This window comes from Gadus macrocephalus, chromosome 3 (genome assembly GCF_031168955.1).
Source record: "Gadus macrocephalus chromosome 3, ASM3116895v1".
In the NCBI taxonomy this organism is placed as follows: domain Eukaryota; kingdom Metazoa; phylum Chordata; class Actinopteri; order Gadiformes; family Gadidae; genus Gadus; species Gadus macrocephalus.
Window position 1 is genome coordinate 13,419,692 of NC_082384.1, and position 18,186 is coordinate 13,437,877.

The following is an 18,186-nucleotide window of genomic DNA, read 5'->3' on the forward strand; positions in this document are numbered from 1 at the left end:
TCAGACCAGCTCTCTCTTCTACAGTAAGATGTTTTATCTCCTTAACTTTCATTCCATTGCTTAACACAATTATGTAAACAATTTTATTTCTTATTTGTATGCACTTTTTACGTTTATTTTACCTCCAGGTGTGTTGAAATATCTCCCTACAACAGCCAATTGATAGATGACAGGACTAACTATGAATTCAAGATCAGCAGCCAGAGGATTTCTAGCTTTCCTTCTGTCATTACCAGGTTGGCACATTAAAATTGGGAACATGCAGTTTAACTGTTTCACTGATTAACATGAAAACCAAGCAACTGCAATGAGGAGAGAGGGGAACCAAATCCTTTTGTAATATGATTCTGTTTTGTTTATTGTCATTGTAAATACAGTGTGACATTTTTGACTGAATATATATATTTGTATTTGACATCACATTAAAGATTGTTTGCCATTTTCAGGTTGCCAGGTACATCTGAAATAGTTATAAAAGTAAGAGTTATTTATAGAGTTATAAAAAAAATTCAAAAGATGGTTTAAAGTCTGAATTAGGTCAGAGGTTAAAATGGCTTCCCATCCTGAAATGTGAACTTACTTTTGCTATACAATCTAAAAAAAAAAGGATACATCAAACCAAAGCAAAATTATTCTATTGATGCATAGAATTTTTGCAAAGCTATTGCACAAATATTATTTAAAGCTATGTGTAACCTACTCAGTTGATATTGATATTTGATATAACTTTGAATACCCTTACAAAAGTACAAAACAAAGGATATTGAAGAATGCCTGTTATGACTCGAATAGGTTTGGTGTGTCTAAGCTGAATATTTCAAAACTTATCGTGTTCTTTTGGTTTAAAAGGATATTCATGGATTTATTGTGATTTCCATTAAATTGTGAATAACTTTATGGACAAAACGAAGATCATGGAAGTAGGATAGAAATCGTCCAAATACAATGCAATAATATACATGTCCTATCTTGATATTTTTGGTAAAACAATGTAAATATCTATTTTGAGTCATTTCATATCATAAAATCAATATTTTCAAATATATTTTCATCGAAATTGATAATATTCGGCTTGGCCATTGTTTGTCTTGATGATATAATTGCATTCCCATAGTTCCATAATGAGCCCATCCACGCTTGCACCAAATTTTTAATTTTTAATGTCAATGAACAAAGCATGTATCTTACTGTACATCTCTAAATTACCGATCGCTCTGCTTGGTTATCATTAGCTGTATTACTAGCTCTATCAGTAGCTGTATAATGTTGGGCTCATGATTCTCTAAACGTTCCTCTCAAAGCTCAGTGGTCAAGAATCGGTGGATTGCCGCTCCACCCAACAACCTCCATCTCTTTGTGTACTTTGTGATCATGCATTTTATCAGTTAAACCTCTGTGTCGTTTTCTTTCTCAATGACATGTGTTTTTTTTCCCAGCACTAAAGGGTGAACCCGGCTGGGCAGTTACTTACACATCTATGGATGTCTGCGCTTTGAGAAAATCAACGGTTGACATCAACTGCACCTTTCAATTCCCGAACCTCCCGAACAACGTCCCCCCCGTGAATTACACAACACTGTGGTACACTAAAGGCAAGACAGATGAGCCAGCTAATCTGAAAGATGATTTAGCCTATAGAGGTCGTATTGAATACATCTGTGAAGGGTTAAGTTGTGCCTCGTCCAGCTGTAATGGAATGTGTACCCTGAGAATCAAAGACCTGAGAAAAGAAGACTCCGAGAACTACAAGTTCAGGTTCATAACAAACATAAAATGGGGGAAATATAGTGGCGTCCCAGGAGTGACGTTATCTGTGACAGGTAAACTTGAATTACTAATGTGCTAATGTGTGTGTGTGTGTGTGTGTGGGGGGGGGGGGGTTGTGTGGGTTAGTGGGTGTGGGGGTGTTCTTGCAGGTTTGTTTTGGGTGCTATCTTAATTAATGTTATCAACTCTGTCTTTCATTCTCAGACCAGGTGAAGGTGTCTTTTCCTTCCTCTACTGATCCTACCGGGGTGAACATGACATGTCACAGTACGTGTAGTCCTGTTGGTGGTTTTAAGTACAACTGGTTCAGAAATGGACAGAAAGAAAGTCAGGGAATGTACCACAAGGTCAACATTAATTCTCAAGACAACTATTCATGTGCTGTTGAAGGATACAAACAACTCCGATCTCCTTTGGTGTGTAAGTCAACTCCACAGTACACTGACATGCTACCAGATGTAATGGAGTTTTTAGGGTACAGAACTACATGTAGATGTACTATGGCTGTACTCAAACTGTTGAGTTTTGATTAATTACTTTAACTTCTAACAGACGCTCCAAAGACCCCCTCAGTGACCGTGAGTCCCTCTGGTGAAATAGTCAAAGGCAGCTCAGTGACTCTGAGCTGCACCAGTGATGCCAACCCAGCAGCTGACTACACCTGGTTCAAGGAACATGATGACTCAGTGGGACAATCAGGACAGAACTACACCATCACTAATATCACATCTGAGCTGGGAGGAAACTATTACTGCCAAGCTCATAATGCAATTGGACATCATAATTCCACCATTTTGTTCATTGGTAATTTGCCTATTTAGGTCAAACACAAACATACACACAGACACACTCACACACAAACACTCACAGAGTATGAATAGGCCAAGTACTTCGCCAACAATGGTGACACAGTTCATTATGGGCCTATTAATGTAACAGTTTGTTATCAGTGTCTGATTCAGATGACTACGTTCCAGAGATTGCATCATCATCATCACAGACAACAGCAGTAGCAGTAGGAACCATTGGTGTCTTACTGGCCACCATACTCCTCCTAGTCTTCCTCTGGATGAGGTGAGATTCACTCTCCTCTTTCTCTCTTTCCTTGTGGCATTCCTTCACTTCTCTTGATGCTTCTTAATGTTTATTGTCTCTTCACCAGAACAAAGAGGGCCTACAGAACCAGTGGACAGGGAGGAAGGCCAGATCCTATGGAGGTGAGACACAGGAAGCCATTTATTAATAACTCATCCTTCACCTAGACACAGTGGAAATTACCTGAGGCCTCCACACAAGACCACAGGAACGACCAAGGAGTCGTTTCCTTAGCAAGTATCCTTTTCTGTTGGTGTAGCCTTGTAACTAGTTATACTTTACATCCAAAGTCATTCGACTAATCAGTCAAGTTGTATACTTTCTATGGGGCAGTGTTGCCATGTCAACTATGTTATGGCAGGGTCAACTAAGAATAGAAACTTCAGTTGATCATTATGAGGGTTTCTTAAATCAAGAGTCATGACTTGAGGAAGTGATGTATGCTAAGCAAATTAATATGTTGATGAAAGACTGTTGAAAGAAACCTTGTAGGGTTGGAAGTGTGTCCTACAGCAGCCTTCATAGTGAGACCACTAGTCACCAAGGGTCTCTCAATGAACCAGAAACAAATGGCCTCCAGGACTGTCTTCAGAAGTGTAAAGTGTCTTCTTAATGTAACCTTCTGTGCTCACTCCCCATTAGCCACTTCCTGATCCGGTGTATGACAACGTCTCAGCTCTGTCCAATCGCTCAGCTCCTGCAGCACAGAGACGACCAATAGAAGATCAGGATGACCTTCACTATGCCAGCGTCCACTTCTCTCGCTCAGAGAACCAGGAAGTGCCTCCCTGTTTGGCTGCCTTCCGTGTCCAATCAGATCAGACAGAGGAGGTCCTTCACTCAGCGGTCAACTTTAAAAGCCACAACGCTGTGCCCAAGTAAGCTTCTCTTGGTATTTCTAAAGAGAAATAGACAAACAAGGTGGCCGAAGTTCATATGTCCTCTGTCTTCTTTACAGGGCCTGTGACCAGAGAGAGACTGGAGAAACCTCAGAGTTGTACAGCACTGTCAAGAAAACACCCAAGGGGGTTTGATTGTTCCACTTGTAATCACTGATGGCTGCCAGTCACAGGGCCTGTTGTTCTTGTGGGAGCCGCTCAGCTTCATCGCTGCCATCTGCTGGTTACATGAATATACTGCACCTGTAAGGGATGTATTATTATAGGTACCACCTTCTGGTTTCCTTAATGTACTGCACTTTTCACGGTCTTAAATGACAATTCTGGTCTTGGTGAACTAACCATCGTACCCATCACCTGTCTGTCCTATATCCTTCTATATAGATAATCGAATATCACCCTTTTGATTACTTCCTACAATTTAGTAAAAAAACACAGAGAACACTTAGTGATACCCAAATGTAACCGCTTCAACTAAAAAGGGATTTGTGGGTTAATATGTCTTTAAATTGGATGTGTGCTGTTAAGTTTGAATTACAATGCTGTACACTGCTCGTCTTCTATTTCATTAAAAGGTGATATTTCCAATTTATTAATGTTATCAATGAATGTTGTTTTGAGTGGTATGATCCTGTGACGGATCTTACAATAAATGAATAAATAAAAGCTTATTATTACTGTGAATTATCACTGTATTATTGCTTTGGACTATCGCTTGGATTGTTACTAATGATCACCACTAGGATTATTACCATGGATAGGGTGATGCACTGGGGGATCCTTCCTTCCAGGTAGTGTTAGGGGTGCAATTGCTGCCCTGATTGATATACACAGTAGTAGGCCTGCTACGCGTTATTATTACATACCGACATGTTGTTGCTCGGGTCATATCAGTTCATGGGGTCATGTTATTATAGGGTCACGTCTACTTGTTGCTAGGATCTCCGTTTTTTAACGAGACCGAACAATTTAAATTTAAATTGTTCTGGGCGACTGCTGTTGTACTAGCTACGTCAATAGGGGGCAGTAAGAAGGCCGGTACAAAATGACGGCAACATGAAGTGGCTTTGGTAACAGTAAACGTTTTTACATCAATTCCAAATATCCCACATTTTTTTTTGTAAAAGGAAAATCAGCTCTCTCTTCCATATCCAATCAGAGACCGCCAGGTGTAATGATTTTTAAACACAAAGTGCCCGGGGAAAGCCTATCAAAGTGTTTGTACTAGCAAACACACATTGATCTAAAACACGTACAGAAATTAGGTTGGCCTATGGAAATACAGATGGCATCCTCATTATCAACATCAAGCTGATGAAAATATATTTGACTTTTTATCTATCTCAATAGAAACTGCCCTGTATCGGTCCATCTCTCCGTCCATCCATCGCTACATTCAGGCTGGATCAATACTTAGATAGATTCATGTTTAATATGAATTCTGGAATCCTCAAATTAATTGATTTGCTAAAAATGTAGAGAACAAATTGGGAGCTTAGTCATTGAAGTTATAGAAAAGCTTTTTAATGTGCTACAGGAAATACATTGTTCATTATTTCCGTACAGAGTTAAAGGCATTTAAATAGGCAGTGGGACACATTGCCCCATCAGCAGGTAAAATTGCACACTATGTGGGGAAGGATGGATTTTGCAACAAACAAATGCATGAATCAATGCATTGTTGTTGTTCTTTACTTCAAATTCAAAATCAAATTCAGCTTCATCCATACATTTTATTTTACACAAAAATGTATTCAGCTACAGTCCCATTCAGCTCTATGGTTGGTAATTATCTTACTGACGTGGGACCCAACATTTCCAACGAACAATCCTCATCCTTATCCTCATCGTCGAACCGCTTATCCGGGGTCGGGTCACGGGGGCAGCAGCTCAAGCCGGGGGCCCCAACGGACAATCGTGAAGTAAAAATCAATACATCCAACACATGTTGCAACCCCTTGTGCTACCTGCCTGAACCAAGGGCAAGGCAGTTCACCAGACAGTCCGTACAAACGGTCCATATGCCAACCTTCGAAGCATATGTAAGAGGCAAAGCCACCCCATTAGCGATGCATAAAAAGGAGGACATGATATATAGAATGTATCGAGCATCAAAAGAATGAAAATGGCTGGATAAAGCTAGGATGATGTTTATGCTGTAGTTGAGAGTGATGGATGCGAGTATGATGGAGACGTTGTGCCACTCCCTTCTCCTGTTGTCTTTCCTCTGGGTTGATTTTGCTGCGGCGGTGGCCTCTCCCTATGGGGTCAGAACAGTCTTATTAATAATGAATACACAGAGAAGGATTCTTCCTTTTTGATCATTGATGTGATAGGTAATTGACTATTTAAAACGCACACACACACACACACACACACACACACACACACACACACACACACACACACACACACACACACACACACACACACACACACACACACACACACACACACACACACAGAGTATAAACAGGCCAAGTCTTAATACTTTGCCAACAATGGGCACACAGTTGATTATTGGCCTATTCATTTAGAAGTTTGCTATCAATGTTTGAATTCAGAAGACTATGTTCCAGAGATGACACCAACAGCAGTAGCAGGAAGATCCGAGGATTTTTTTTGTTATTTTTACTTATTTATTTAATTGTTCCACTTGTGAAGGCCACGAGTAAGGTAACATTATAACGAGGGACTGTTGCTCTTGTTGGCGTCGCTCCGCTTCATCGCTTCCATCTACTGGTTACATGATTGTACTGCACCTGTAAGGGTCTTAAATAACAATACCGGTCTTGGTGATCTAACCATCGTAGCCATCTCCTGTCTGCACGAAATCATTCTTCTATTCAAAATGTATTTTCCCCATTTTAATATCTTTCTATCATTGAGTCACAAAGAACATAGAAATATTCAGCCAGTTCATCTGAAACATTTGGGACCCAAACGGAACCATTGTGCCTTTGAATAGGAGGTGTTTGTATAGTTTATATTACAATTCTGTACACTGCTCTACTTCTCTGTATCAGTAAATGGTGAAGTTTAATCATTGTTTTGAGTGGTGTGGTCCTGTAATTGCCATTAGGATGAATCAATTAAAAAAAAGCTTATTATTGTGGATTACTGGATTATTGCTGTGGACTATCGCTTGGATTGTTACTAATTATTACCACTAGGATTATTACCATGGATAGGGTGATCACTGGGGGATCCTTCCTTGCAGGTAATGTTAGGGGTGCAATTGGTGCCCTTATTGACATACAGTAGTACTGCACATTAATATTACATGTTGTGGCACATAGAAACATTGTTTGACAATGTTTCTATGTGCCACAACATGTAATATTGTTTGACAATGTTTCTATGTGAAGCACTCTGAGTCTGCCTCATGTATGAAAAGTGCTATATAAATAAAGTTGCCTTGCCTTGTTACAAGGGTCATGTCATGTGGATACGTTGCTGTAGGGTCACGCCTACTTGTTGGTAGGATCTAGGGTTTTCAACTGAACTCAAAATAATCTAAATTTAGTAAGGTAGACAGGTTGGAGGGCTATGGCGTAGTTCTGAAGTGAATCAGTTAATGTAAAGGTGCTCTTTGGTATTGTAAAAACATAGTTTCTAAAAAGAAAAGCTGACCACAAAAAAATGGAGATTTGAATATATTCAAATATATATTGCTAAATATACTGTGGCAACCCGGCTCTTGCACATCGCCCCTGGAGGTCCAGGGGGCAGGTGGCAGAGGCGGTGTACCACCGATTTCGACCAGATGGTGCCACTGAGCGCATTTGTCCCTGCTCCAATCAGTAAGATGCAGAGCACCTGAGGAGCAGGTGGAGAAGCTGCAACACTCATTCAGGAGTCTCCCGGTTCTCGTGATCATGAAGTGATTCCACCCGGATGGACGGGACTGTGGATTCCTCCATGCTGTTTTTGTTGGCTTGTAGGAATCCACGCCATAATGGATTGAATAAACACTACCACAATACATACAATTAGAAAAAGTTAAAATGCATGATTGGCCATATGCATGGCCATATTGCAATTTGGCGACTCCTGATCGCTACGTCAACAAAGGGGGAGCACGAAGGCGGTCACAAAATGACGGTAACGTGAAGTGGCTGGCTGCGATACATCGCTCCATCTCCCCGTCCATCCATCTCTACAGTTAGGCTGGATCAGTACCCCGATAGACTTGTGGGCCGTTCTAATAAATCAATCAACCATTATATCACATATTTTTTACCATGTCTACACTTTACTATTGATTGACGTTGTAACCGTTGTGGCATCCCGCCACGTGGTCCCCGGCCTGGACGGGCCCGGGGTACCGTAGAGGACGGGGTGTACCACCCCTACCCACCAGCCGGCGAGAGAGAGCAGCCCTTTCGGCACCCCAATCAGGGTGATTGGGGGACACCTGGCCGAAAGCACGGGGGCCATTTTAAAAGGAGGCACAGCACAGCACAGCACGGGTCGGGTGCAGGAAGGAAGGGCTCGTGGAAGCAAGAGAGCCTAGAGGCCCACGGAGGCCCTAGAGACCGTGAGAACCCTGGTTGATTGAAGTGTTTGTGAATAAATGCCTGGAATGGCTTTAACCTTCCACAAACGCGTCGTTTGTACCGGTAACCCGGCTCATTCAAGGAGCGGGTTACCACACTTGGTGGAGGATGCGGGCACGAAGATCCCACTACGACGCCGCCGCTGCCGCCAGGGACGCCGCCGCCGCCGCCAGGGACGCCGCCGCCGCCGCCGCCAGGGACGCCGCCGCTGCCGCAAGGGACGCCGCCGCCGCGGGAGAGAAGGCCGCAGCGCGAGGCCAGGACGGGGCTGCGCCGCCGGCCGGCGCGGACGTGCGGACGGGTCGGCCCTGTATGCTGGCGACCTGCTGGGCGCAGGGGACATCTGGTAGTCCGACCATCCCGGCGAGGGTTATGAACCAGGACACGCAGGCCATGGTGGACACCGGCAGCGTGGTCACCCTCCTCCGCCCCGACTTGGCGGGAGGGAGGGAGGGGAAACCCATCGAGGTGGCCTGCGTGCACGGGGACATACGGTCCTATAAGACCTGCCATGTGGTCGTACGGACACCACAAGGGGTGTTTACGGCACGGGCGGGGATTGTACCCAACCTCCCCGTGCCGCTCCTAATCGGGAGGGATTGCCCGATATTTCGCCGGCTTTGGGACCCGGCACTAGAGTCCCGGGGCAGGAGAGATGCGGTCACCGCCGCGGCAGGAGAGGCAGCCGCCGCCGGCGCAGCGGGAGACGAGGCGGCGGGAGACGAGGCGGCGGGAGACGAGGCGGCGGGAGACGAGGCGGCGGGAGACGAGGTAGCCGGAGACGACGCTGCCGGAGACGACGCTGCCGGAGACGACGCAGCCGGCGCCGCAGGAGACACCCGGCCCCGGCGAGATACCATCCTGGGCGGGTCCCTCGGCTACCTGGGGCTTGGACAAAGGGTGGAGGAGTGTGGCATCCCGCCACGTGGTCCCCGGCCTGGACGGGCCCGGGGTACCGTAGAGGACGGGGTGTACCACCCCCACCCACCAGCCGGCGAGAGAGAGCAGCCCTTTCGGCACCCCAATCAGGGTGATTGGGGGACACCTGGCCGAAAGCACGGGGGCCATTTTAAAAGGAGGCACAGCACAGCACAGCACGGGTCGGGTGCAGGAAGGAAGGGCTCGTGGAAGCAAGAGAGCCTAGAGGCCCACGGAGGCCCTAGAGACCGTGAGAACCCTGGTTGATTGAAGTGTTTGTGAATAAATGCCTGGAATGGCTTTAACCTTCCACAAACGCGTTGTTTGTACCGGTAACCCGGCTCATTCAAGGAGCGGGTTACCACACCGTGTGATGGAAAATCGACATGTTACGTTTTTGGTCTATCTATGAACTTAAGTTTTGTTACTATTTTGTGTGATGCATATATTGCCTGCCTTCTACTCTCCTTGTTGGTCATCTAACGTGTGAACCTTCGAGGGTCGTGTGATGCATTTTATTGCCTGCCCGTTCCTATGTCTTCGTGTGTTGTAAATCATCTTCCATGCATCCCTTGATGTATGGGCCTGTTCCTCGACCCCCTGGCTAGCGTCAACGAAGCCAGAGGGTTACATGGCACGGCCGCCACCCCCTCCCATGGCATCCAGGGGAGCTTCAATTGTAAAGATGACCATCTGGTAAACAAAGGCTTGTTTGTGAATAAGAACTCACGACAATCGGTGGACTTCTCCCGAGTGTACCTTACGAGTATGAAGTAACACGCAGGGCGAACTCCCATCTGAGGCCTCCGATTATTATATTGTATGCCTGTTATGTTGTTTGTTGATGCATGTTGTGATGTATCTTTGTTCATACTTTTATTACAAATATATATGACCAGCAATTGCCTGCAAGTATTGTGTGATTTTTGCATCTAAATATCTCATCTGTCTTGACGCAATATCTGATAGAGAAATTGCCACGAAAACCGTCTATTGGGATCGACTTTACTCATCTTAAAACTTTGTGTACTGGTAATCCAGCTCTAGATAAGGGCAAGTGTAGCCTTCCATACAGTGGCATATGCTTCTCATAAATAAAAGCAAACGGAGAGTAGGTGATAGGCTACAAACACAGAACCTATGTTCCACGTCCGAAGAAATGGTGGCGGTAATCCTGTTGACATGAACGGTCGCTGTCGGGAACACACGTAAGTAATCAAAGCGTCACGTGACGAGGCGTTTCGTCTGAACAGGACACATGAATGGCACATTAGCTTCAGAACTTAAGAAAAATTTGTGTTAATATGAATTCTGAAAATACCTATTTTATGTTCTTATGAATTGATTTGCTGAAAATGTAAAGAATAAATTGGAAGCTGAGTCATATAGAAAGGCTTTTTAATGTGCTTCAGGAAATATATTGTTGCACCACAATTGCAAAATATAAATGTTGTCACGATGATCTTTGTTAAATCTACTTATAGATTTGCATATTTCAGAAAAAGAATATAACATAAATAAATGGATAACGCCACACCAAAATAACTGAAAAATAGAAATGCACCCACATGTCAAGGTTTAAAAGAGTAAAAGTATTATCTATAGGGTAGACAGCGGCATAATGTAAAACTTTGCACACGTTTCATTATCTTGTATTTTGTGTTAATTTCATTATTTCAGAGTGCAGAGTTTACAGAGATAAAAGGTATTTAAATAGGCAATCTGACACATTGCTCAGTCAGAATGTAAAATGTCACACGATGTGGGGTAGGATGGTACACTGGATTTTTTTTTTGTTTCTTGGCTTCAAATTCTAAATGAAATTCAGCTTCATGCATACATTTTCTTTTACGTACAAATGTAATTCAGCTCCAGTCCCATTCAGCTCTACGATTTGTAATTATCTAACTGCCGTGGGACAAATTCCCAACGAACAATCCTCATCCTCATCGTCAAACCGCATATCCGGGGACGGGTCACGGGGGCAGCAGCTCAAGCAGGGGGCCCCAACAAACATTTGTGAAGTAAAAATCAATACACCCAACTCATTTTGCAACCCCTTGTGCTACATTCCAGAACCAAGGGCAAGGCAGTTCACCAAGCAGTCCTTAGCAACGGTCCATCTGCCAACCTTCGAAGCATATATAAGGGGCAAAACCACCCCATTAGCGACGCCTACAAAGGAGGACGTGATATATAAAATGTACAAAGCATCGTAAGAAAGAAAATAGGCGGATAAAGATAGGATGATGTTTATGCCGTAGTTGAGAGTGATGGACGCGAGTATGATGGAGACGGTGTGCCACGCTCTTCTCCTGATGTCTTTCCTCTGGGTGGATTTTGCTGCGGCGGTGGCCTCTCCCGGGCGAGGCTTTCGAAGCGTCCTGATCACAGAGCTGCAACAGAACAGCTTGAGGGAAAGCAGCATCAGGTATTCAGTAAGATAGACATATGGAAGCCCGACCCAATGATTGCAGAGGTAAAATAAGATGGACGTGCACAAGCCAGTTAGCCAGACCACAGCAGACATTCCGACCCGATACTTGAGACCTTTGACCTGGTGGAAGGTCACAGGCCGGACCACCCCCAGGTACACCTCAACACAGATGCAGCACTGAAAGAGCAGACGGGTGGTGTGAACCATGCCAAAGCTCAGATCTCGCAAGAGCTTTGCGGCGGTGACATGCACATATAGTGATATCAAATTTACAAATTCGGACAGGCAGTTTAATATTTCCAAGGTGGAAAGGTTCAAAATGAAGAAATCTGTCGACAGGTCTTTGTTTGGATGGCTCAGAATCAGAAACACAACATAGCAGTTGGTGGGGAAGGCAACCATGACGTTGATGAGGTAACCCGTCACCATCGCAGCTTGCCAGTCCACTGTAGTGACATTCTCCCCAATGGATGAATTCATTTGGTAGCTAAAAGAAGACAGAACAGGAGTTCTAAGGCAGCAAGTTTCAGTCTCACAATGAAACCTGTTATGTTATATAATAATACACATAAATAAAAACACAAACTTGTTTACATAAGATTAATTCTGGAAGCCCATGGTGTTAAGTTTTTCTACTGTTAACCTAACCCTATCAAAGACCCGATTCTCAAATGTTGTCTTGTGGAGATGTGGAGATAGAGTCCTTCAAACCTTTGTCTGAAATGATGACCGCCTTCTTGAGATGTAGAGTCTTCCGAAACTGTTTTTGTAGCGATGAGTCTTATTTAGGGCATTCGGGGTCCGCTAAAGTTTTAAAGAGCAGCGTATTTAGACTGAGAGTAACTCTTCTTCGATCGTGAAATGCAAGGAAGCAAAACCAGCACAGGCTAAACTAGTCAAATAGAAAGGGAGGTACTTTAAACAAACTGGATGGGTCCAATCAGGTGTGAGGGGCTGCTATGGCTCTCTCGATGACCTGCTTTTCCATGCTCAGGATTGTTGAGTGCAAGGATCTGCTTTTGATTGTGTTTTGGTCCATGAATCGCAGGCATATGCGACCCCGGTGTCCCGTACCGCGCAGTACTGCCCCCAGAGTCTCTCGGGGAACCTGTCTGCTTTCTCCAGATCTATAATATCCACATGGATTTGTGAACTCCTGAGCCCCCCGTTATCACCTGGGAGATGGTGAAGAGTAGGTTCACTGTTCCACACCTCCTCTCCTACCCCTGTAGACCTCCCTCTCCTCAACCTGCAGACCTTTCTCTGCTCCTCTGGGCATAGACCTTTTCCTGAATGAGGATTCTAATGCTGGGTATCCAGTCACGAGTCATGAGATTTGCATTAAGCTCTGTTCATGCTTTCTTTGCCTGATTGCAGGTTGATGCAAAGCAGTTTAGTGCCCAGGTATTTATCTTGCAAATCGGCCATAATGCCTGCAAAAAACACGGATAAAGATGGAAGACTGGGCCCGGTTGCCCGAAAACCATCACTCTTGGTGCGCTATGAAGACTCCTACGGTTAGAATTATCAAAGTTGTTTACCTCTATAGGTGTGGTTCCCGAACAGTCTCTTAGGAGTCTTCTTAGGTAACACTCCTTTCGTCGTTCATAAACGGCGCTCTCCAGAAAGAACATGCTGCAATCGATTGCTCAGAGATCGAGTTTCCATTTCATGCGCAGGTGCATGACAGCGTTCTAAAAAATCATGCAGTCTTTGCGAATAAAACATTGCTCGAAATCCTTTTAGTAGGCCTAAACACGTATTTAACCATGGGCAAAATAGCATAGCCTACACTGATTTAAAAAAAATAATATAAAAATAGACATTTTGTAATGAAAACCAAATGTAATACTTGAGCTTACTGTGTATGCTGAGACTGCTTTGATTTTTGTTACATGTAGGGGTCCGTGTGCGGGATTTGCGCACACCCGGCCAGTGTGTGTTTGTCAGGTGAAAGCTAAATGTCAAGGGAAAGAGGCAGTGGTTGAACCAAGTCTTTCGGCCACTTATTACGTTCACTCGTTTCTTATAATGGTTAATTTGTTTCCTAGTATAATTTCCTAAATTTAGAAGACAGTTTTGTTCATGTTTGATTTGTCAAATCAATACAATATTTCTTTGAACTTGCGAGTTTTTCAAATTATTGGAAGCCATTCGAGCTGACCTCACCTTGCTGTACCATCGGTCCAAATAAAGAACAGCCGAGACAACATCCTTAATTCAAACATGTCGTTTCATTTGGCCTCGATTGGCTACGGAAGACAACTGTTTCCCGAAACCTTCTTAAAGCCTTCTTAACGCTACGTCATTCGTAACTTCTTCTTTAAGTTCTTCACGTATTTCCCGAAACGTTCTTTGCTACGAATCTCTTTTGTACATCGTTCATTGGTAAGGTCGGTCTGAAGCGCTTGTAGAACCTCCTTAGCTCTACTATAATGATGGTTCAGCTCCTGATGCTAGTCACCGCCACTGTACCTTTAAATATCCCCATTGCGCATGGAAGTACCACACTAGCCACGTTTGCATGGACACTTCTGATCTGATTAGATTTCTTATTGGAATAGATCTATTCCTATCATGCATCCGAATGTACTGAATACATGGCATTTACAAAAATGGTAAGCGTATGTCCGTATGTCTCTTGAGCACAACGTCATGTTGGTCTGGAAATATATGATATATCTAAGGGATAATGTTGTACAGAACGCAGGTCATTATTGGGAACATAAGTCAAGACAGGCAATGACTGATTACTGCATGGGCAAAGTGGGCACATGTCCAGGGCCGTGGCCAATGGGGGGGCCCTTGATCTACATATATTCATTTATTTATTTTTTATAGAAATAAATTGCAATGGCCTAGACTTTGGTCGCAAAAGGATTTGAAGTTTTTTGATTTGCAAAACAAATACATCACATTAAAAAATTAAATAACGTTACGAAACATCAATGTCGTAGTGCTTGGTCAACGGTCAATTTCACAGTTAAAATGGAGAAACGTGTGCCAAGCGGGTCGGTATAGCGTAAACGAAAAAATATCTTCACACGGTGTGTCTCTTTACAATTACCATTCGTAGTGTTGATAAGCAGAGAAATAGTCTGCCAAAGATGTTGACGTCGCTTAGCAACCGGACACGCTGGGGTTGATAAATTAGCGGACTACTTGCGGAGTGATAAGAAAGACATGAATCAGGCAAAAAAAATCGACATTCCTTGACAGCGGTCTAGTTCGGTGTGCATAAAAGTGTAAACATACCAATTGCGAACTACTGCAACTGCTGATGCCATCTCTCTAAGATAAAAAAGAAGTCGCACTAGGGGTGCAACGATACATGTATTCGTATTGAACCGAATCGGTATGGACGTCATGTTTCGGTGCATGGATTTATACGGAGCATACACCTACATAAAAATGAAATAAAACTGGCGTTCAAATTAATGAATGCAATGCGGAACTATTGTTATATACGCAAGTTCTTCAGGGACAACTAAACTGCAGCTGCAGGCTTGGGCGTTTCCGTCATGACACAAGAATGCCCATTTGCCGTTCCTGGTTGCGTTTCATCGACCAATCACAAAGTATTTCGAAAGGCATACTGCGAAGCATAGTCACCTGGCATACTATGCTTTCCGTAGCCAGAGCGCCAGTCGGAGACCCTCTCCGTATCTTACCTGCGCATCCAATATTGTTTAACTATCTATCTATAATCTATCTATCTCTGACAAAATGCATTCTCCGGAATAAGTTCTAAGTAAAAATCAAAATATCCAACTAATTTCTAACCCATTGTGTTACCTGCCAGGACCAAGGGCAAGGCAGTTCACCAAGCAGTCCTTACCAACGGTCCATCTGCCAAACTTCGAAGCGTATATCAAAGGTACAACCACACCATTAGCGATGCCTACAAAGGCGGACATGGTAGCTAAAACGTTCATAGCATCGTAAGAATGAAAATGGCTGGATAAAGCTAGGATGATGTTTATGCCGTAGTTGAGAGTGATGGACGCGAGTATGATGGAGACGGTGTGCAACGCCCTTCTCCTGATGTCTTTCCTCGGGGTTGATTTTGCTGCGGCGGTGGCCTCTCCCGGGCGAGCCTTCTGAAGCGTCCTGATCACTGAGGTGCAGCAGAACAGCTTGAGGGGAAGCAGCATCAGGTACTCAGCAAGGTAAACATATGGAAGCCCGACCCAATAATAGCATCGGTAAAAAAAGATAGACCCGCGCAACCCAGCCAGCCAGACCGCAGCAGAAATTCCAACCCGATACTTGAGACCTTTGACCTGGAGGAAGGTCACAGGCCGGACGACCCCCAGGTACACCTCAATGCAGATGAAGCACTGAAAGAGCGGACGGGTGGTGCGAACCATACCAGGGCTCAGCTCCCCTAAGAGCTTTACGGCGTTGACAGGCAGAAATAGGGATATCAAAATCAAAATGTTGGACAGGCAGTTGAATATTTCCGAGATGGACAGGTTCAAAGTGAAGAACTCTGTCGACAGGTGCTTGTTGGGTTCGCTCAGAATCAGAAACAGAACGTAGCAGTTGGTGGGGAAGGCAACCATGATGTTGATGAGGTAACCCGTCATCTCAGTAACTGGCCAGTCCAACGTAGTGACATTCTCCCCAATGGATGAATTCATCAGGCAGCTAAAAGAAGACAGGACAGGAGATCTAAGGCAGCAAGTTCAGTCTCGCAATGAAACCTGTTATGTTATATAATAATACACATAAATAAAATTACAAACTTATTTATATAAGATCAATTCTGGACGCCCAGGGTGTTTACTTCTTTACTGTTAATTTTGAGGCCGACAGGCATCTCGTATAAAAATAGCAAATTAAAGATAATGTAAAAAGAACAAAGACCTGACTTGTTGATGTGATAGTGGAGATGTGGAGATAGAGTCCTTCATCCAACCCTGTTTTTGCAGTGATGAGTCTTCTTTAGGGCATTCGGGGTCGGATGAGGTTTTAAAGAGCAGTGTAGTTAGACTGAGAGTAACACTCTACTTCACTGTAGTGAAGTGCAACAAAGCAAATCCAGCACAGGCTAAACTAGTCAAATAGAAAGGGAGACCGCAATACTTTAAACAAACTGGATGGCTCAAATCAGGTGTGAGGGGCTGCTATGCCTCTCCGGATGATCTGTTTTTCCATAACACAGGATTGTTGTGGATAAGAATGAAGAACAATGGACCCTGAATGGGAGCCATAATGGCAGGCGTGTGTGTCCTGTACCCCGCAGTACTGCCCACAGAATCTCTCTGGGAACTTGTTGTCGGCTTTTTCCAGATATACAATATCCACATCTAGAATGGATTTGGGAATTCCAGATCCCCCCAAATCACCTGGGAAATGGTGAAGAGTTGGTTCACTCAATGGCGGTTCTACACGGGGGGCCTACGGGGGCCAGTGCCCCTGTATACATGTCCCTGGCCCCCCCTGTGGCCCCCTCGTCCTGACCAAATCAAACAATTATGATTTTATAACTTTTACGGAACTAATGCGACGCATCGTTCTACACGGGTAAATTAGAGCGGCGGACCCAAACAACATGCTGCTGCTGCTCGCTCGGTAAATGAGAGCTCAGCGACTACTCTTGGAGAAAGGAGCGATGACTTCTCCTGTTGCAAGAGTCGAAGCTAAGCAAAACGATTTCATTTCGTAAGTGAGTTGTTGTTCTTGCACATAACCGTGTTACTTTAGTTCCTCACACTGATGATGAAAATAATTTTGTAAATGTCTGGTCTCGATACATTTAGAAACGTAATCATATCTAAGCAAACTCATCAAAGCAGAAGCGAGTATCCATATATCAGTATCCTTGCTAGGTCTAGGCTACACAATGTTGTGATGTTAACCACGTATCTTCATCCGCTTTGGCTGCTGCATTGGGATAACAAATACATTTGGACAACTAGCAGCAGGTTATCTGCCCGTGTTAACTAGGGAGGGATGGTTATGCAGCAAAATCTAATGCATTCCCCTACATTTTTTTCTTCTAATAGCAGCTATCATTGAAAGAACAGTAGAACAGGGAAGTTTCCTTTGAGCTCTTTAGACGGTGCAAGATTGATGTAACCCTTCCTGTGAGCTCAGCCTCTTGGGAACACAGTTTCTCCACACTGAAACTGATAAAATGAATAGAAAATGGCACATTGTTTTGCACTTCGTTGTACCCTGGAGTTTCCATATTGACACATTGTATGTTTCTTTTTTTTTTATGGCCCTACTTCTCTTTTACGCTTGTACAAAACAAATGTTTATATGATTTTGATGATTTAGAGGGCATACGTTTTATCAATTTAAGATAGTTTGAAAGAAAAATACAGACTGGTGAAGTTATAAACTCTTGTACAAATTAAATGTTTGATGATTTTAAAGTAAAATAAAGTTTATAATCTTTAAATATAATTTTTTGCCTTTTTTTTGTAGCCCTCTGCTCTGGTTAAACACTGGCTCCTCCTTGGCCCCCCTAGTAAGATGTGTCTAGAACCGCCAATGGGTT

At 43.8% G+C, this 18,186-nt stretch overlaps 2 protein-coding genes across 2 annotated transcripts; one reads left to right on the top strand and one right to left on the bottom strand.

Moving 5' to 3' along the window:
* Positions 1-1,542: 1,542 nt before the first annotated feature.
* On the top strand, positions 1,543-4,420 carry LOC132454151 (B-cell receptor CD22-like). Its single transcript, XM_060047359.1, has 7 exons — positions 1,543-1,820; positions 1,972-2,187; positions 2,320-2,571; positions 2,745-2,841; positions 2,930-2,984; positions 3,505-3,740; positions 3,821-4,420. The coding sequence occupies exons 1-7, from the start codon at positions 1,697-1,699 to the stop codon at positions 3,894-3,896; spliced, it is 1,056 nt and encodes a 351-aa protein (XP_059903342.1). The 5' UTR covers positions 1,543-1,696; the 3' UTR covers positions 3,897-4,420.
* A 6,480-nt stretch (positions 4,421-10,900) lies between these two features.
* Positions 10,901-12,260, bottom strand: LOC132454153 (ovarian cancer G-protein coupled receptor 1-like). The gene has a single exon (XM_060047362.1). The coding sequence runs from the start codon at positions 12,153-12,155 to the stop codon at positions 11,304-11,306; it is 852 nt and encodes a 283-aa protein (XP_059903345.1). The 5' UTR covers positions 12,156-12,260; the 3' UTR covers positions 10,901-11,303.
* Between the last annotated feature and the right edge of the window lie 5,926 nt (positions 12,261-18,186).

Coding starts and splice junctions, on each gene's coding strand:
- LOC132454151 (XM_060047359.1), top strand. CDS start 1,697: ATGTGTACCCTGAGAATCAAAGACCTGAGAAAAGAAGACTCCGAGAAC. Junction 1,821..1,971: donor AGTGACGTTATCTGTGACAG/GTAAACTTGAAT, acceptor TTTCATTCTCAG/ACCAGGTGAAGGTGTCTTTT. Junction 2,842..2,929: donor CTAGTCTTCCTCTGGATGAG/GTGAGATTCACT, acceptor TCTCTTCACCAG/AACAAAGAGGGCCTACAGAA.
- LOC132454153 (XM_060047362.1), bottom strand. CDS start 12,155: ATGAATTCATCCATTGGGGAGAATGTCACTACAGTGGACTGGCAAGCT.